Raw genomic sequence first — 20,730 nt, 5'->3', positions numbered from 1 at the left:
GATTCTATTAACAGAACAGAACATTCCAGTGAAAAAGGAGCAAGCACAGTTTGAAAGATAGCAAAAAACTACCTTCAGGAAGACCACTAGCAGCAGACATGTACACCCTTCAAGTTGAATTATTTGAAAGAAGTACTGTACTTGAGTAACATGCTCTGCTTTAGAGTTGTATAGTCAACGTACCAGGAAAAACTCCATGTTGTGGTCTTTATAAATTGCACAAATTGAGCAACTTTATATCCTGGCTTTAATTTTGCATTATTTATTATGTTCTGATAGTTTGGCTAATCATGGGGGATGGGGCAATAGATATGCAGAAACTTGAGCAGCAATCTCTGGAATTCTTATCCCATTATTATTATTATTATTATTATTATTATTATTATTATTATTATTATTATTATTATTATTATTATTATTATTATTATTATTATTATTATTATTACACACTTTCAAGCACAGGTTTGACATCACAAAGGCTACACAGCTTTTCTTTAAATGAACATGGCTCTCTCAAAGCTAAACAGGGGCTCTGCTATCACCCTCCTTCGTTCTTTTTCTGTCCTAACAGTAGAGCTCTTACATCCATCTGCCACTTCAGCATAATAAATATTCCAGGAATCCAGAGAAAGATGGTGCTTTGTTTCTGTTGTGCAGTTTATGCAATCTATCTTTCTACCCCACCCTCCAAAAAAGAAAAAAGGGGGAACATTAGCTCCTTTTTACTCCAAACACCAACAATTGGGACATAAAATGTGGCACTAAAAAGTATTATTCTTTTAAAGCAAAACTCTCTGAATTAACATGTCCCAACAACACAGATTATGAAGCTGCCCATGCTATGAAAAAGGTGACTCATCCAGAGCTGTCTATAGTCCATCATCTTCTAGAAGCTTCATGAGATGGTTCACAGAGAAAAAAAAACAGTACAGAGACTTCTGACACTGAACAAAATATTTTCTTTTTTCTAGATTCTATCAACATATTTTCCTTAAACATCACCACAGATCATTTCATTATAAGAACATAGTCTTTTCTGATCCCAAAGCAGAGGAAGAGCATTCCTTTTTTAAAAAACTAATATCATTAAACATAAACAATAAAAAATACCACAGTTTCCAAGCGTTAGCTGCACGTTGCCCTCTTTTAAAAACACACAATGTCATTCTTCACACCTTCTGTCAGTCAAAACTCAAATATGAAGAGCCTCATATTTATCTATTTTGAAGTATCATAATTCTGCTTCTTAGCTCATTAAACCAATCTGTGGTCTAATCCTCCTGCCTTGTAATTCAAGAAAAAGAGAGATACCGGTTAACAAGAGGTAAAGGAGCCCTCTGTTTTTTAAAGTTGGGTTGCCACCAAGTCCCTAAACCCAGGAGTGGGCAGACTTCAGATCTGAAGGACTAACTTTTGTTTTTCACTTTAACCCTGACATCTGCCAACTCCAACCTGATGCAAAAGAAATTAAAATCAAGGATTCTGAGCCCAGGAATCTGTTTTAAGTACTAGTGCAACTGAATGAAGATCAGTTTCCATGCAAAGGTCCGCTCCTATCTCAAGTGTTCTTAATTTCAGCTGTATAAATTACAGTGTGTAGAGTGGGTGGGAGGGGCAGGATATAGCTGTTCCAGTGAAACAACTGGGAGTGGGAGGAAAAAGTCATTCCAAAGAGCTGCAAATCAGCCTGCAGATCCAGATTGGGTTTTTGCTCTCTCTCACATTACCCCAGCTGCTAAGAGGAAGAGAAAGGGGCCTGCTTGGCCTCTAGAGGACTCTTATGTCTCCGCACATTCTGTTCATCTTACAGGCATTTAATGGTTCACTAGTTCGTGTTCTGAGCTGCCTTCATAGTAAAAATGTGTCTCATTGGTCATGAGGATTGGCCTTCATGCAAACTCCTTGGAACATGTGACTGATTCTGCCAAACCAAGGTACTCCGGGTTCTCTGCAGCTGGGGTTGTGGTGAAGCCATTAGGGGTGGCGGCAGAAGTCACGGAAGTGGCAAAGAACTCAGCTGGGTTCCTCTTGGGAGTCTCCTGGTTCCAGTAATAGAGATTGTCAAAGGCTTGGGGCAAAGGGGCAGCTACAGGGAGGTTGCACGGCGTGAGATACTCGGGGTTTTCCACCACGTTGGTGAAGCTGCCGTGGAAGACGTTCTTTGGTTCCTTGATGAGCCCATTCTTGCCCAAGTGGCCCTTTGGCTTTTCCAGTGTGGATCCTGGTGACCGAAGGTTTTTGCTGGGGGAAAGGTTCTTTTCTGGCTGATTCACGTACTCTGCAGAAGCAAGGAAAAGCCAAAACTGATGGGATGGCAAAGACCAGGTGGCAGCAGTAACTAACATCACCTCCCCTTCTTCCCCTACTAAAAAACGTCTTAACTTTAAGAATTCTATAATCATGAGCCCCTTTCAAAACCCACACTCAAACTTGCTCTAGAAACCAAAACATCAGGATGTTGAAATCAAGACCAACATTTTGTCTTGCCAGGATCTAGTTAATAATTTACCTGGAACCACACCAGAGGGTAAAGGTGAATTGTAGCTCCTGACATCAAAATTCTCGTGTTCGTTACTTGAGGGACCGGTGGGATCTTCGATGTATCGCTGAAGTGTTCCCTGCTCCTCCTCTGGGTCCTGCACAACCTTGTTTGCTACATAGTCTCCATCCAGGAAGTTAGGGACAGCATTTCCTGCTTGTTCTGAGAGAGAAGAACCCAAATAGGGGTATTGAGCTGATTCTTCTGGCTCCTCTCCCTCGGTCTGTATCTCAGTAGCACTCTGAAAAGAAAGAAAAAAGGGTGTCTTTAGTAAGTAAGTTTTAGACTGCAGGGCAGCTCAGTGTTTTATGCATCTGGCTGTGGAGCCAAAGTTGGGAGTTCGATTCCCCGCTGTGCCTCCTTGACAGAGGCTAGACTCGATGAACCATAGGGTCCCTTCCAGCTCCACGATTCTGAGATGATGGTGGTGGTTGTTAATTATATTTATCCTGTGACCCATAAGAACTAGAGTCAATATTCTGATCATAATGCTAGCTTAAGAGTCTGTGTTTGCAATTATTAGGAACCATGCTGCAGTCCAGCAACAGGTTTAGCCACTAAGAGGAAGAGGTTAGGAATTTTGTAGATATTTTAAAAAGAAAGATGAATCACAAGAGAGCTGTAATTAGCATAAGAACTCGCACTCTTCAGCTGTTTTTGCACAGAATACCTATGAGGGGGAGACAATCAAATAATATGTATGAACTCCCTTCAGACATGCATCTCCCTCCTTCCCTTGCAAATTCCTTGTCAATTTTCAAACTAGAGTTTTTTTCATATGTATACCATAAAGAAAAGTTTGGCATGCCACAATAGAAGTTTAGCATGATCAAAATACACACTGGAGTTCTTTATCGTATTGTCATTTTGCACCACATTCTTACCCTTGTTGAAGGAATCCTAGATCGATAGTCGGCCGATACCTCACCACTGAAAAATCCCTGATGAGGGACAAGGTACTCTTCTGCATCCACCAAATCTTGCATCTCTTCCTCCTCTAGCAAAGTGCGGTAGAAGGTGCTGTCTATAGGGCTGACCAAACCCATGTTGTCATCATTCTGTCAAAAAGACAATAATAATAGGAAAGTACTTAAAGTACTTCACATACAGGAGGACAGGTTGGCCCCATCTTTGCTGTTCTTCTGCAAGTAGGCAAAGACCTTTCCCTTCAGGCAAGCTTTCCCAGATGAATGGCTGCCTGAGTTGAATTTTACTTCAATGTATTTTGGTGTTACATTTGTTTACCATTATTTAGTGCAGTATTTGTTTGATCCTTTTTAGTATTTTTATGCTGGCTCTTTTTATCTTCAAATATTGCCTTTTAATGATATAAACTTCCTTGCATCATTTTTAAAGAGGAAGATGGGTTAATTTTTGAAAATACATAAATAGTAAATATAGCCTCGCAAAAATTCTTACAACAGCGTTGTAAGGTACGATAGTATTTGTATCGTCCTAATGGAGATGAATTGGCTAAAACTAAGGATAGTGGCTTATCTCAGGCCACCTAATACTTTCCCTGCAAAAGGTGAGATTTGGTTTGGGGACTCGTTGATTCGTAGTTTTAGGAACTTGGTGAATTTGAATACATTTGCTTTAATATGTCACTTTTTATATTCAAAGTAAGCAAACAGAATCACAGTTTTGGCGAGGAGGTGTGGGGGTCTTGTACAAAAGTGAACTGAACTGCTTGCTGACTCTTTCTTGTGCATGTGGGACAGCCTCCCCCACTACACCTGAAGGGAGCACTGATAGTTTCAGGGTGCAGAGCAGGGGTGTGTGGTGCCCAATTCTCTCCCCTCAGACACCTTGGTGGTGTCTATCCATTACCTCTTGCCTGAGGTGACTGCTTTGCTTTGACAGGGCTCGTGGCAGGGCAGGTTCTGCACATAAGAAAAACACTGAGCAGTCTCTTCAAGAGCTATCACATGTCACACAGTTCCTATGGGGAAGGCATTTCTGCATAGCTCGATGCTTACAGGATAGACCAGCATATGCAACACCTTAGCTGAGGGCTTTCAGAGCACAGAGAAGGCAATCAACTGAAATGTCCCACCATAGATAATACATACAAACAGAACAAGCCTGTAAGTACATCATACAGTTTTTCTTTCTCATTTCTGCATAGCGGCACCTTCTGTGTAGGAACTTTTGCACACAAAAGTTGACATGAACACTCAGCTTCTATCAAAGATAGCTATGAATCACTTCCTTAGTAATTTAAGAATCATGCCAAATGATAGTTCTTACTGAAATGACCAGGGATATCACAAAAACTGCAACACTTCTCAGACGTTACTGCCTAGTTGCTGTTTGTACCACGGCAACAAGGACAGGCACTGTACGAAGGGACCTGGAAAGCAGGTGGCTCCAGAAGAGTCAAGTACAAATGAGCCAAGATACACAACACCACTATACACACAATTACAAAGCTATTAGCCAGTCTGTACTGGGAGTAAAATTTCTTCCCTCCTCTAGAGTAATTCAGTTCTCAGCATGGGGTAAAAATCAGTCCACTGAGATCCAGCTTTTAAAAAAAAGTCAAGCAACCTGCAGACATTCAAAATTCTTTACGTAACTGTAGCAGCCTACGTGGGTCATCATCACCACAGTTATTGATTTCTGAGTGTCATTTCTTCAGGTCTTGCAACTCAAGCCTATGCAGCTATTGTTGGACAGCAACTCACATCATCCCTAGCCAGAGAACTGAACAGCAAGGGGTGTGTGGGATTTGCAGTCTAAACAACATTTGGAGCACTGCACACTCCCCACCTGTTCTAGCAATGGATGTAATAGCAGTTGCCAGAAATGACAACAGCAGCAGCAATGAAGGGCTCCTGTTGCTGTGTTCTGATTGTAGCCTTTGAACTGCCCACTGTTTGAGCCTGACTACTGCCCTAAATGGACTTAGTCTGCTCTAGCAAGATGATTTATAGTCCTGGCTATCTCCCTAGCTTTGCTGCTTTTGTTTGAGCAGTGCAGCTATTGGATGAAACCCTCTGTAGCATTTTGTCACAAGCTTCTGCATGAGAAGAGGGGCAGTTATCTCACCTGGATGACCACAAAACGCTGTGGATCCCTGGCCATACGTGTGAACTCTGCGACAAGTTCTCGGAACTTGGGCCGGCATTCTGAGTCGATCATCCAACCTGTGTGGCAAACACAAGACAAGCATGCCCTCCAGAGCCTCAGATCAAATAAGTTCTCCCTACGAGAAAGAGAACTAGTTTTCTTGCAAAGCGATACAGCACAGGAAGCAAAAACGAGCCACTTCCAGAAGGTCAGCTAGCTGGAAATTAAAAATATTTCATTCCATGACACATAACACACATCATGGCATGCTTCCAGAACACTTTTTATTAAAAGTGAGCTTTGGATTGCTAGCAGGGAGTGGTTGTAAAGCAGGCAGTTCGAAACCAAGATGTAAGTTGGAGCCCTCTTGTGAATTTTGAAGAATATATTTGCTACCCTAAGAACCAACTAATTGGTTTTTTTTTAAAATGGAAGCACAGATTCTTGGAGAGCTATACCCTGTGCAAAACCTCAAATTCTACTCTCTCTTTTTTTACACTTTTATGGACCTGCAGTATGCATACAGCTCCAAACGTATACTAGTAAAATTACGAATTTATTTAGGATATTTATGGGCTGCTTTTCATCATAGGTTTACAACTTTTAAACAACAGCAAGTGCTCTAAAATCAAGCAGTAGGCAAAAGTTGTCAGCTTTATTTCCAGAGACAGAAAGCTACCTCACCAGCAAATAAACAAACGAACAAGTTACAACTTCTGGAAATGAGAAGATTTGGATGAAGTCTTTGTTATGTCACGGTACCCCTGGACCAAGACATAGATCAGCCTATGGTTCTTCTCCTCTTGCTCAGTTCCACAGAGTTGCTGAGAGGCTGAAGCCAGCAACTCTACAGCAACCATGTTACTTCCCAAAGTGGGTCCATATTTTGTTGCAACCCTTCCCCCTTTCATGGAAGACTCATCAACCAGCAATGGTCCCTTACATTTCACCATGATCATGTAGACATCAATGGTACAAATGGGAGGCTGGGGCAACCTTTCTCCTTTCTCCAGAAGGTCAGGGATCTCTCGGGCTGGGATACCATCGTACGGCTTGGCACCAAAAGTCATCAGCTCCCAGACGGTGACACCTGGGGAAAGAGGGTGTGTAGAGAAAGAAGTGGGGAGAAAGCCCTGTTAAGCATAGGCAGGTTTTCATAATGCAAACCAATGAGCAAAAGAATAGCAAGACAGATTACATACCATAGCTCCACACATCACTTTGGTGGGTGAATCGCCTGCGCAAAATCGACTCCAGGGCCATCCACTTGATAGGTACCTACGTAAGGCAACAAGAGTAAAATCACAACCCAGGGTGGTAGCAAGCTATCTTTCTGTCAACTGGTACCAAGCAGTAGCTTATTTCAGCATCTGTGTTTCAATACCTTTATGTTTGTGGTTTAAACCTTGTTCTCACTGAGGTAATAAGCCTAACATGTGCTGGATCAAAATGTGAGCGATAGACTGAGGTAAATATAACAGAATGATCCTCAATGCAACACTGTCTCCATATTTAAAAAAGCAGGAAGCCCTTCTCTGTGTACTCTAACTAAAGCCTCCTCCAAACAATACTGATAAACAGTTGACCACTTAAATTATAAGCATCCTAATACTGCACTATCACAATCGAAGAAACAAACCTGGCTTCTACATGAACAGCCCTGTGGATTTGGGACATTAATAACAGCATGTAAGTTGGAACTACCCACAAGAACGTGATGCACAGCCTTAAAGATTATGTTTTATCTTCATCACTATTTGTTTTTGGTTTCTGGTTGGTTTTATATTCTTAATGGTCGATGAAGGGTATCACCCTATATTTGTAATTTTAAAAAGAGACTCATTGGGGGTTTATCTGTTCCATCATTCTTTGGTCCTACCTTCCCTCCATCAGCGTGGTATTCCGTCTCATCAATGTCCAACAACCGGGCTAAGCCAAAATCTGTGATCTTCACATGATTTGGACTCTTCACCAGAACATTGCGGGCAGCCAAGTCTCGGTGGACTAGACGGACATCTTCAAGGTAGCTCATCCCCTGAAAAAGAGAAGAGATGAACATAGATTGGTTTCCTTCACACTAAGTTGATGGATATTTCTTGAGTTCTTTAATAGGTCAGCAGTGAAATAACAAGGATGTAACTTGAGCTGCAGAAAACGGGTGATGCGTGTTATGTGCCGCCAAGTCATATCCAATTAATGGTGACTAGACACGGGCTATTTGTATCCCTGAGCATATGAATAGTGGCACCACAGGTGCCACAGAGGCCCATTCCCTCCCTCCAGAACCAGCCGGTCCACTCACCGATTGTCACACAGTGCTGGAGTCCTTTGTAATCATGCCAATCCAGGAAGGAGCCCGGTCTGCACTTCCCCATCTCCATGCACAGCCGACCACACATCAGCTGAGCAGGGAGACTCCTCCCCTTTCCCAGCTCCTTGCTGGAGTGGTCAGCTGTGTGGGAAGGCAGGGAAACACCGGCTGGGCTTCTTCCTGGATTGGGGCAATGATGACAAAGAACCTCAGCACTGTGTGGCGATCGGTGAGTGGATGGGCTAGTTCTGGGATTGGGGAATAGGCCTCTTCGGTACCTGTGCTGCCGTTATTCATATTTGTATTCCCAAAGATACGAATAGCCCATATATATGGTGACCCTATGAATGAGCAATCTCCAAAATGTCCTGTCCTCAACAGCTCTGTTCAGATCTTGCACACTCAAGCCTTCAGGGAGTCTGTTTGTCTAAATAATAAGGGCTATAATTGAAATTGTTTTTTCACAATTTTTTGTGACAATCTTGCTAAACATACCTTGAAATTCAGAAGAGACACTGAAGACATTTGTCTCAATATTTTTGTTTGGTTCTTTCAGAGTAAGAGGGTTGTTGGTACTCAATACCAGGCCTTACCTTGACCATCTAACAGGACCCTGTATGTTTTGTGGGTACCTTGGTATTCCCACCTTGCGATAAGTCAAAGTGCCTTAACCGTGTGGATTTCTGGCAATTCCCTGGAAACACTGATTAGTCAGAGTGGACTAAGGTGTTGGGAGGGTAAAAGGTAAAGGTAAAGGTTCCCCTTGACAATTTTAGTCCAGTCGTGTTCGACTCTAGGGGGCGGTGCTCATCCCCGTTTCCAAGCCATAGAGCCAGCGTTTTGTCTGAAGACAATCTTCCATGGTCACATGGCCAGTGCGACTTAGACACGGAACGCTGTTACCTTCCCACTGAGGTGGTCCCTATTTATCTACTTGCATTTGCATGCTTTCAAACCGCTAGGTTGGCGAGGAGCTGGGACAAGCGACGGGCGCTCACTCCGTCGTGTGGATTCGATCTTACGACTGCTGGTCTTCTGAACCTGCAGCACAGGCTTCTGCGGTTTAGCCCACAGCGCCCCCACGTCCCTGTTGGGAGGGTACCAGGCAGAAATATTTTCCCCTGTCATCACCACATGTGGCCTTTCTGGGCTTCACCCACACTGGGACAGTCAGGGCAGTGTCACTCAGGGATTAGTGTGGGCCTCTCTCAACCACGGAACCTTAACATCTTGAAGTACCAAGAAGTCACACCAGAGGCACTATGAGGCACCCAGAACTGTTTGGGCTTGCTTTTGTTGTTTGATTTTGCAAGGAGAAAGATGGAAACAGACACAGCAGGTGAAACTGAAGAGGAGAAGAGACCAGGTACATACAGTATACCAAGTGTATACAGCAAAGGTAGCTCTTAAGCTAGAAAATAGCTGCAATGCAAGATACATACTGAGTAAAGTATTGGCATGCTGTCCCACCCCTGCCTTGCAGCTCCACCTACCTTTGCGATCTGCACACACCAGTTGAGGAGGTCCTGGGATCCGATGCGGTCCTTGTTCTCCCGCACGTAGTCCAATAGGCAGCCATATGGCATGAGCTGAGTCACCAGCTGCACTGTGGAGGTCAAACAGATTCCCAGGAGCCGTGAGACGTAAGGGCTGCCTACACCCGCCATGACATATGCCTCCTGAAGGAAGGGGTTGGAAGGAAGATATTAGGGGGGGGCTCCTTGAAAGAGAAATCAGGGGGTGGGGCTGAAAGTCTTCTCTCTGCTGAAGGAAACACACTCAAGAGAGATGATCACGTTTTCCCCACTCACATCCAGTATCTCCTTGTTGGCCTTGGGTGACGTGTTTTCCCGCAGGACTTTGATGGCCACTGGAATCTTCACATTCTCACCATCGGGAATCCAAACCCCCTGCAAGGACAGTTAGGAGGAACATGGTGAGGAGAAGAAATCCTGCAGCCCTTTCTCTGACAAAAGCAGGGGGTGGGTGCAGGGAGATGGCATAAATACTATGAAAACACTAAACTAGAGCAGCACTAAACTAGAGCCATCTACAATGGCTCAGGAAGTCCCTTCTTTGCAGGCCAAGTGCAGAACATTTTACTGCAAGGGAGTAAGAATTACAGATTGTAAGCATGGCTGCAACACACTTCATGTGGGGCGTGTTGGTGGAAGAGACGTTCACACAACAGCATCTCTGAGCAGCAGTGACTCTTCAATCAGGCAAAAAATAAATAAATCACACATTAGCTGGGAAGATATGATAAGCTCCCGGAACTATACTGTTTGCCCGAGATAATATATTTGAACCCTGAGTGATGAAGAACATACCGTAATTGTTGCTCAGACAAAGTCTATGGAAGGCTTTAAAAATGTTCAATGGGTGATCCTCAAATACAGTGGTGCCCCGCATAGCGAGGTTAATCCGTTTCGGATTAACCTTTGCTATGGGGAAACATCGTTAAACGGCAGCCATTTTGGGTGTTCCGGCGGCCATTTTGGAACTGCCAAACAGCTGTTCCCCCATCGCAATGCGATAAAACATCAGTATGCGATCGCATTAGCAATCGCAAAATCCGCATCACTATGCAGATTCATCGTTAAACGGTGCACTCGTTATGCGAGGCACCACTGTAGTTCTTAGTCAAGGCCTCCCCCAGCTATCTGCAAAGTAACTAGCTCCCCTTCTCCTCACCTTGTACACGGTCCCAAAAGCCCCTGATCCTAAAACCTTGACTTTTTTCAATTCTGTCTCCTTCAGAATGCGCATTTGAGCCTGGTTCGGCAGGGCTCCGCTGGGCGTTAGCGGCTCCACCAACTGGCAGGGTCACAGAAGGCAAGGAAGAGGTACCGAGAACAAGAAAGAAACCGAGAGATCATGGTTTGTCACTGGTTAGTTGTGCATGCAGTTGAGATACTAAAACAATTTAGGTGACGTAAAGACAAATAAAGTGGAAATCATCCTGGATGCTTTTGCAGGGATCGTTTAGGACAGTGGTCCCCAACCACGGACCGGTTGGGGGGCAGGGTCTGTGCATGGGGCGGGGCGCCATGGGAGGAGTGTGTGCACGGATGGGCGGGGCACACATGCAAGCATGTGGGCGGGCATGGGAGGAGTGTGTGCAGGGGGGTGGGAGATCTGTCTTCATGGTCTGGTCCTGCCAAGATCACGGACTGGCAGCAGCCGCAGACCAGGGGTTGGGGATCCCTGGTTTAGGACACAGATCCTTTTGGGCTATTTAAACAGTTTCTAATTCAGCATTTTATTTCCAATGGTGCCCAGCCAGATGCTACAGGGAATGTCCAAAGTGGAGGATAAATTAAATGTAAATCTTCCCCTGCTCTTTTTTTCACACAGGATTCATACTCCAAGGTATTGGGGCTTCAGGTAGCTGAATGGAATATCCCTTTACAAGGGAAACCACACCTTAATATTTCTTATATGTTATTAACACTTAAAACATATGCTCATCCTCAATTCAATAATATTTGGGGATAAAAATTTAGAAAATTTTATTTCTAGACCACAGCACTCAGTATCTTCTGGTCAGGATGGCCAGTGGCCAAATGAGTGAGAACATTCTGGGAAATGTGGTCTAAAAATTAACTTCCCTAAGCTTTGTTCATTCTCTACTTCCCCAAACCAGAGGCAGTAGCTCTTTCGTAGATTTTGGCTGCCAAGCATACCTCAGTCTCTTGCAGAAGACGGCGCATTGTATGTTTTCTCTCTTGCTGCTTCCGTCGATTGATACAAATAATGATGATGAGCAGCAGGACCAGGGCGAGCGCAGCACCCACAACGCCAGCAATAATCGACGTTGCCTGGCTGCAAGAGGAGAGAGTGAGAGAGAGAGAGAAAAAGAAAAGGTAAGCAGTAGCTTCAAGCAGGGGCTTCCTCTGACTGCGGTGGAGGGCAACTCACAGGGCTTTACCTCTTCAGAGGTTGAAGCCAATCAGCAGTCACAGAGACGTAGCAGGAAAATGTTCCCCAGATCTGTCACTTGTGATATTTGGGAAACTCCATCAAATGACAGTCTCAACTACAATAGACTCACTCAAATCAATGACTCACTGAAACCATTTTATGTATGCTACTTGTGTCCTATTTACTTTTACTGATCTACTCTAGTAGGGACTAACATGATATTTCAATCCCTGGCACCTTTTTAGGAATGATGCTGTCACCTAATTTACAGACAAAAATGATAACTTATTGCTTCCCTTTTTGTCTCACAGCATGAAGGGAGTGCAAAAGCAAACGAGTCACCATCCTATCCCCTTTAGCAATCCAGCTTCTTTGCTGCTCCAGTCTGCTCTGTGCCTCTACCTGTAGATGGGTTCTTTTGCATGCTGAGGGCACTGTACGAAAATAATCATGTATGCCACAGAGGTTCCATAAATCCCCACTCTAGAGATGGGCACAAACTGCTGGTTCAGTGAATCATCCTGCTTCATTTACTGCCACAACAGGTGTCTGGCGGTTTGGCACCCCGACCCCTCCAGCAGGCACCCATTTGGTAGCAACATCTTGGCTTCCTTGTCCTGCCTCTTCCAGATGCTGCTTTTGAGTGGGTGCCCACCAGAGGGGCGGGGCACCAAACCACTGAACACCTGTTGCAGTGGTAAATGAACTGGGACCATCTCCACTCCAGACATATATCTCAGGACAAATGCATTTTTCCTTCTCAGCCTTTTCTTGAAACTTGCCCCATGTGTGTCAATTTTGGACATGTGGAATGGTACAGTATATGCATAATTTCTAGGCTTTGTCTGAGGAGCTGGGGAGTGATAGCCAATCAACAGCTTCTTTGGCTGTAACTCTAAAGCCACACCTCCAATAAAGCCTGCATCTTTCCAAACTCACATCTAAGAAAAACACCGGACAAAATCCATCTGCCATGAACTTTCGGGACTCTAAATTCTCTACACTAGCAACAAGATACTGGTCCATGCCTGATAAAGTGGGCACTGATTCATGGAAGCTAGCAGATTGTATGGTTTCTTTAGCGGTCTATAAAAGTATTGCCTACTCCTGCGTTTGAATTTTGGACACATTTATCGATAGATGTGTTTTGTTCTGTTACTGCATTAGTCTGCAATTTTTAAAAATCTACACAAAAATTATGTTTTTAAAAAACATTATTGAACTTACAGATATACAGCAACAACACAAAGCAAAAATAGTGGCCAGTCAATTTAAAGGAACAGCATGAAGGAGTGCTGGGTGCATGGAAAAAGCATCAACCAGAACATTTGCTCAATGGGGAGTTAACAACTATGGAGCTCCTTGTTCACTTCTCTTGGTGTGCTCCAATTTTTCTCCGACTCTGCAGGTAGGCTCTGCTGAGAAGAAATAAGCACCAGGATCCTATTGGTGATTTGCACTTGCGCCAGGGAAGTCTTGGCAGCACATGACTGATCATTAACTAGATGCTGCTTGCATTCCTGGGCACAAACAGTTGAGGAATTGGGTGTGCCCTCGGGAACATAACTGGCACCTTAATAATGAGCAGCAATTTGCTGCCAAGATTTATGTAATTTCCATTAACACAAAGATAAACTGGCAATATTGCCATTATTTGCAAGTACAATAAAGTTACAGCAAATGCTAACAAAAATACCCTCCTTTTCTATACCTCTTTATGATCTTAGATTTTGTGTCAGTATCTTGGCCAGTGCAATTTCCCACATTCTATGAATTTCTGATATGTGTTGTCTCATGAAAAACACATTTATATGAACTTATTTTATCTCAAAAATACATATTCCAAAATGAATGTAATTCTAAAAATTACATCCATTTTCAGTGTGCCTTTTAAGCAACAACACTGTAACATAATTCACAAAAGGGCAGAATCCAAAGGATATTTATGTTCTGGTTATTAGTCCAGGGACGTGGTGGCGCTGTGGGCTAAACCGCAGAAGCTTGTGCTGCAGGGTCAGAAGACCAGCAGTCGTAAGATCGAATCCACGCAACGGAGTGAGTGCCTGTCGCTTGTCCTAGCTCCCTCCAACCTAGCGGTTCGAAAGCATGCAAATGCAAGTAGATCAATAGGGACCACCTCGGTGGGAAGGTAACAGCGTTCTGTGTCTAAGTCGCACTGGCCATGTGACCACGGAAGATTGTCTTCGGACAAAACGCTGGCTCTGTGGCTTGGAAACGGGGATGAGCACTGCCCCCTAGAGTCGAACACGACTGGACAAAAATTGTCAAGGGGAACCTTTACCTTTACCTTTACTTCCCATCAGAACCCACAAAAATCCAATTTCTTCATTCCTTTATATCTTCTCTCCACTAATGCTTTCTGTACCATCACGGCTTGTTCAAATTTCATCTTCAGCAATGTTAAGTGTGCACAAGTGTATGGATCTGTACAGCCTTTTAAATGCCTGAAAACTACAACTAGCCCCCTCTGCAGCAATTAACCCCATTTTGCTCAGCCTTTTCTGAAAAAAGCTTGCCTTCCGGACTCTGTGGTATAGGATAGTGATAAAAGGCACAGGCTATGAACTGAAACCCTGGGGCCTAAATCAAATGGCAAGTCCCAACTAATAAGAAACATGAAGTACAGATTGTGCCACCTGATTATTCAAGGTAAAATAAATGGGAAAAGAAGTGCAGGAAAGGAGAACACACCAACTAAAAAAGCTGGAAGACTGGTCTGGATATAAAATAACATCATTATTTAGAGCTACTACATCCAAGGTCAAAGTAGCCATGACAATGGTGTCCAGCCTCTGTTAGAGGGGAACCAATGCCCCAGCCAGAATAGATTTGCTGAAGCAATGAGACTTACGTACGTGTTGATTTATTTATCAGTTGATTCAGTGTGCGGAATCCTGTTTGCACTGATCTGCCCATGTTAAGGCTGATGATGGTCATCAGCCATGAATTTTAATCTTTAGTTAAGTTTCCTACCTCTACCTCCCATGTTCCAAGGCTCCTTTGGGATCCTCTTTGAGCTTAAGAAGCCTTTGGGGTCCTTGGGATCACGGGTGTGGGAGCCTTCAATGTTTGAAAATCACCACCACCCGTCCCAGCCCCAGCTTCCCTAAACCCCCCTTAGGGGGACGGGACTTTTAATTAAAGATTAATGTCAGTGGCGGATGACATAATCAGCCTTACATGTGCAGATCTACACAAACAGGATTCCAGCCACTGAGTCTCGTTACGATAAAGCAATTGAATTCTTAGATCCACAGCTCACATCTCAGAGTAACCTTGATTTTACCAATCTCTGGCAAGCCTCTCTATGTAGTAAAGCTGTTCTGCTTTACAGGGTCATTGTAAAGATTACTGAAACAATGGAAATAAAAGGATTATGAGAACTTGAGTAAAGTACTACTGTAACTACTAAATATTATTTCACCAACTGTACCTTTCCTGTGACTCATTTAATTTGCAGTTATCTATTATTTCTCCACCACCTTTAACACATCAAAATGTTTAAGCATCAGCTCTGAAAAATCCTTGATACAGCCACGGAGTGAAGAAATATATTTAATTTTTTAATAAATATATAAAACTATGATTTTTCCAAGTCATACAGTTATGGCAGTTAGTATCTGATCATGTAGTCAAGGTTATTGGGATAAGAAAGAAAAAATGTCCAATGGTTTTTAGAAGTCCACAATTTCTAGATTATCCACCATCACTGTTCCTCACCACAGACACCATATGCCTTACGTACACCATCATGATTGTAATTTTATGGAATCTGAATTCCATGGGGAGATATAAACATAAAATAGTTGGACTCTGTACCCAGGTTTCTGATCCACAGGGCAGCCAAGTTCATCCCGTAGGGCACACCTGGAAAGAGAAACGTCAGCTGTATTACACAATCAGCACATTTAGTCTTAGATGTTGAAGGTTGGAGCATAATCCATTATTGAAACTTCACTTTTCTGTTCCAAAAGTGACAGATAATGAGTATGAATACAGTATCATTTTAAAAATAATCATAGTAATTGTGGTTGAGTAGCACGACAGAGGGAGAGAGAAATGCCAATCAGTTAGAAAGGGGAGGCTCACTTTTAGCTTCTAATGGGGAAAGGAGAGGCTCTTCTCTGTAGTTTTTCACTCGCAATTCCCATCACCACTATGCCAAACCAACCGCAGCCTCATCAGGACTGATTCCTCCCACAGCCCACAGCCTCAACTCTGTTGCGAACTCACGAGTGGGTACAGTTGATGGGGCAGAACTGACAGATCCCTTCTTCGTCGGGATACTTCCAGATGGGGACAAAAGAGCCATCAACCTTTACGCCACTGGGACACCGCTCCACACAGGAGACGCCATCTTTGTAATGGGCACATGCCACACACTGGTCTGGATCCTAGAAATTGGAGAGGAGATGGAGAAGGGGGAGAACAAAAAAGATATTTACCTCAGATGCACAGGGAGGGAGCCTGCTTGTTTCACCTGGTCTACACAGACCTGTACAAGCTATCAGCTTCTTATTTTGCCATGCATGTTGACACACTGCTGACATGGCCATAGACGGACATAACCTACAAGTCAGGCACTCGATAGGAATCTGGAGTCATTAAGTCTGGGACTGTTGCAAAGTTGCCTGAGGAGCCCAGTGTTGCTGTTGTCACACATTTCATCACCTATGAAGCAAAAGGTTGCATAACTCAGATTTTATGGCTGATAGCTGCCAACCTGGATGCCTTTAAAGAGGGGGGAGAGGAATAATTTGTGGTGGCTCAGGGACAGCAATGACCGCTAGGCAGGACAGCTATATATCTCCTCCCTTATCAGATACAGCATATATCAGTTGCCGGAAAATGAGAAACAAGGTAAAGTTGCACTCATGTTATGCTAGGTTTCCCTTTAACAACCGCTTGGCCACTGTATGGACAGAAAAGCTGGACGAGAGAGGCCTTTTGTCTGATCTGGCAGGGCTCCCCCTATATTCTTAATATAGAGAGGTTACCATGGTTCAAGCGGTACTCTGTGAACCCACACAAATGGGTTAAACTGTGCCTGCGCAGGACTCTTCGGAATATTCTAGAGCTTAAATAACTGACCAATGGAACATTTCCCTGTGGTGCGGATGCCCCGCCCATCCATGGTACCTCAATTCCGAACATCTGCCGCTGTCATAGCTCTGATAATTACAAAGCTCTAAACCACTCGTGATGGATAGCGGGGAGGCTGGGCGGGACATGTGGAATCACAGAGTACCACTCAAAGAACCACAATTACAGGTAAGTAACCTCTCTTTCTTCTTCGTGGTCTCTGTGAATGCACATGAATGGGTGACTAGCAAGCTCACTTACCGGAAGGAGGTTCGTCATGGTAAAACTAAAGTCAGCACAGCCCTTCCAAAACTTGCTTCCTTTTTGGCTCTGACATCCAGTCTGTAATGGGTCACAAAGGTCAATGGTGTAGACCAAGTAGCTGATTGACAAATGTCAGAGACTTCAATGCCACGAAGCCAGGCAGTAGAGGTAGCCACAGCTCTAGTGGAATGTGCCTTCAATACATCTGGTGGAGCCTTGCCAACCAGCTCATAGGCTAAAGTGGTGGCAGAAACGATCCATCTTCGACTTGGACACCTTCGAAGAAGCTCTTGAAGAAGGGGTAGCAGGAGCTGGCGAGGCAGTGGGTACGGGACAAGGAGTGGGAGGAGCAAGAGTCACAGTAGGTTCCATGGCTGCCAAGCTCAAGGGTGTTAACGATTTCTCTCAAAGATATGTAAGCGGAGCTTAAGGGTGGGTTTGGTTAATTTTTTACACTCCTGACAGGAGTGGGGCTGGTGTCTCTCCCCCAAGCAGAATAAACAGCAGTCGTGGCCGTCCATGAAGGGAATCTTGTCAGCACACGACGTACAGCGTATGAACGGGCCTGACGAGGCCATAAAATTTGGAGGGAACAGGGGAAGGAGGTGGGGTAAAGGAAAAAGAGGAAAGAACTCATGGGGAACATTAACAATTGCAGTCCAGGATCAAAAGCCGAGAAGGCAAAAGACCAAAGTATCAATACAAAGTCCGTCATCCAAATCGCAAACGGTAAGGTAACCAGTCCAAAGGTCAAAAACCAGACACAACAATAGTAGCCAATCTAAAGTGCAAGAATTGTAAATCAGGTCAGTCCAAGTCAAAATACTCCAGAGATCAGAAAAACGTAGTCAAGAAACCAGGCCAGGATCAAAACCAGAAGACATGAAAGAATTGAAAACAGTTCTAGGCGTCGCAAAAGAGTCCGACTGCAGCAGTGGCAAACAGGAATTGAGGTAACAGGTAGGCGGGGCATGCACACCATGGGGGAACATTCTATCGGTCAGTTATTTAAGCTCTAGAATATTTTGAAGTGTCCTGCGCAGGCACAGTTTAACCCATTTGTGTGCATTCACAGAGACCACGAAGAAGAATGTAGGCACTTACAATTTTATTTGTTATAATCGTGCTCCCCTTTTATTTTCAATGACCGTAAGGCCTGCTTCCCACTTTATCCTTACCAGAATCCCTTGAGACAGGTTTGGTGGAGAGAATGTGACTGGCCCAAGATCACCCAGCAAGTTTCATGGCTGAACTGAGATTTGAACCCAGGTCTCCCACCTCCTGCACCAACATGCTAACCACCGCACCATAAATAAAGGCAACCCACTGTTTTCAACTGGTAATGTAATCTTTTTCTTCATATCCTTCCCTGCTGGCTACGCTGGCTAGGTTTGGTGGGAACTGCAACATCTGAAAAGATGCATTTTGCCCATTTTAGAATCTGGGAACTGCAAAGCTGGAAGGGACCCTCTGAATCATCAAGTTGAGCCCCTGTCAAGGAGGCACAAGGGAGAATCCCACTCCCAACCTCTGGCATCGCAGCCAAATACCTAAACCATTCAGTTGTCCATCTCTGACTTACAGCAACTAAACTCTTTGCACATATACAACAGTCTCTAAAAAGGAGGGCACACTACAGCTATGAAGCAGCCTCATGGATCCGCCATCAACATCCTCTAACCCAAAGCCCTCCCAAATGCATCAGGTTATAACCTTCATAATCCCCAGTAAACACAGCCCAGCACAAGGAGGCCTGTCCTATGTTCTGACGTGAATTGTGTAGGAAGATGTGCATGTTCTCCAATGCCAGATAAGCAGTTGTGTGTTGCAAAACTTATACAGACTACAAGGAAAGCTTATTTCCCTGTATTCTGCATGGTCAGAAAACAACCTGGGAACCAATGTTAATTCTTTGCCAATACTGGTATTTGTTTAAAACAAAAACTCAGCAACATTCCAAATGCTCATAGTTGTAGGAAAAAGGCAGAACCCAATATGCAGTATAACTGCTGGTAATATTAGAATTTCAGCTCTTAGGGTTCATGGCACTATACAAGCTCCCAGTCCTCATTGAGAAAAACAGAATATTTATTCATTTCCAAGTGATATAACAAAGGGGGGCAAAGTGTGTGTCTGAGGCCATACGCTGTTCCTTCTAGGCTGCTTTTGCAGCCCATGGCCCTATCACAACGTCCCCCCTCCTAGCAAAACAAGGGCCAAAAATGATTTTCATGGCCACCCTCCCCCCCCCCCCCAAAAAAACCACTGCTGTTTATGGAACCACATCTACTTGCTCTGGATATGAATAAAAGATTGAAAGAACTGGGCATGGTTAGCCTGGAGAAAATAAGACTGAGGAGATATGATAGCACATTTCAGATATTTGAAAGGTAGTCATACTGAGGAGGGGCAGAATCTATTCTCAATCATCCCAGAGTGCAGGACGCACAACAATGGGCTCAAGTTACAGGAAGCCAGATTTAGGCTGAATATCAGGCAAAACTTTTTAACTGTTAGAGCAGTACAACAATGAAACCAACTGCCTCGGGAGGTGGTGAACAGTCCCATGCTAGAGAAAACTGGACAAACATCTGTCAGATATGCTTTGATTTGCATCCCTGTACTGAACAGACAGTTGGACTCAATGGCCTTACGGGTCCCTTCCAATTGAATTATCCCATGATTCTGTGAGAGGGGATGATGCTGACCTGCAACCAAGTCAGTATCTTCCAGATCTATGTTTTCAGGAGTAGCAGAAGCCATCCTGTGGCATGTCCCCCAAAGTTTCCTTGGCAAAGGCAGCCATCTGCTATGTTCATCAGCATCAGGCCGTTGGGCTTGGCCACTGCTATCTTCATTCCCCACAATGCTTCATCACTGCTCAGGGGCATCATGGGAAAATGTAAATAGTGGGTTGGAAGCTCAGCTCCCCAGCACTGATCAAAGCACCAGGAGAAAACAATGAGAGGGAGAGGCAAGGTGGAGATATCCAAGAGGCCTTTCAAAAGCAGATGCCCAATAGTTCCATGTACTGACATTAGCCTTGATATTTTCTGTTCCAACAAGGCACAGTGTCCCACACAAAACAGTTCGCACATCCTAGACCATGAATCAGCATCCTCTGCAATATGAGGTGGATTATAGCTCATGGGTTAAGAAACCTGAACTCCTTGAGGTTTTTGTCACTTTCACACAGCTATTCTTTTGGAAATGGCTGCAATATGCAAGAATTTCATCGCAAATGCTCAAGGATATGTTGCCAGACATATCTGCAGTGGCAGAAAGTTTGAAAAGTGATTCTCTACAACCATGCCAATGTTTGCAATCAACAGACAAGTTCTTTCTCCTGATGCAGCTCCTTGCTCACTTGATTTTGCTTCAGGTCAATGATTTCTTTTACATTAGATTTTAAAGGTTGGTCAGGAAGGAAGGCAAGGGGATGCAAGTGTCTCTTCAACTATGAGCAAGTGGCAGCCAAAGATCCACAAGATTTATAGATGTACAAAACGCAGCTTCC

The 20,730-nt window shown here is 44.0% G+C and overlaps 1 protein-coding gene across 2 annotated transcripts in view; it reads right to left on the bottom strand.

The window, feature by feature from the left end:
• Positions 1 to 936: 936 nt before the first annotated feature.
• ERBB2 (erb-b2 receptor tyrosine kinase 2) overlaps positions 937 to 20,730 on the bottom strand; it is a 60,646-nt gene continuing 40,852 nt past the window's right edge. For both annotated transcript variants that reach the window (XM_020799304.3, XM_020799306.3), the window contains exons 15-27: positions 16,101 to 16,261; positions 15,687 to 15,734; positions 11,609 to 11,747; positions 10,617 to 10,739; positions 9,734 to 9,832; positions 9,416 to 9,601; positions 7,491 to 7,646; positions 6,814 to 6,889; positions 6,555 to 6,701; positions 5,591 to 5,688; positions 3,424 to 3,597; positions 2,510 to 2,780; positions 937 to 2,278 (exon numbers count right to left, since the gene is read on the bottom strand). In XM_020799304.3, the coding sequence (XP_020654963.3) occupies positions 1,890 to 2,278; positions 2,510 to 2,780; positions 3,424 to 3,597; positions 5,591 to 5,688; positions 6,555 to 6,701; positions 6,814 to 6,889; positions 7,491 to 7,646; positions 9,416 to 9,601; positions 9,734 to 9,832; positions 10,617 to 10,739; positions 11,609 to 11,747; positions 15,687 to 15,734; positions 16,101 to 16,261 (2,067 nt within the window). In that variant the 3' untranslated portion in view covers positions 937 to 1,889. The remainder of the gene's footprint in view (positions 2,279 to 2,509; positions 2,781 to 3,423; positions 3,598 to 5,590; positions 5,689 to 6,554; positions 6,702 to 6,813; positions 6,890 to 7,490; positions 7,647 to 9,415; positions 9,602 to 9,733; positions 9,833 to 10,616; positions 10,740 to 11,608; positions 11,748 to 15,686; positions 15,735 to 16,100; positions 16,262 to 20,730) is intronic.

The sequence above is a fragment of the Pogona vitticeps genome, chromosome 6, assembly GCF_051106095.1.
Source record: "Pogona vitticeps strain Pit_001003342236 chromosome 6, PviZW2.1, whole genome shotgun sequence".
Lineage (NCBI taxonomy): Eukaryota > Metazoa > Chordata > Lepidosauria > Squamata > Agamidae > Pogona > Pogona vitticeps.
Note: the sequence above shows the minus strand (reverse complement) of the source record. Positions and strands in the feature narration are given on the sequence as shown.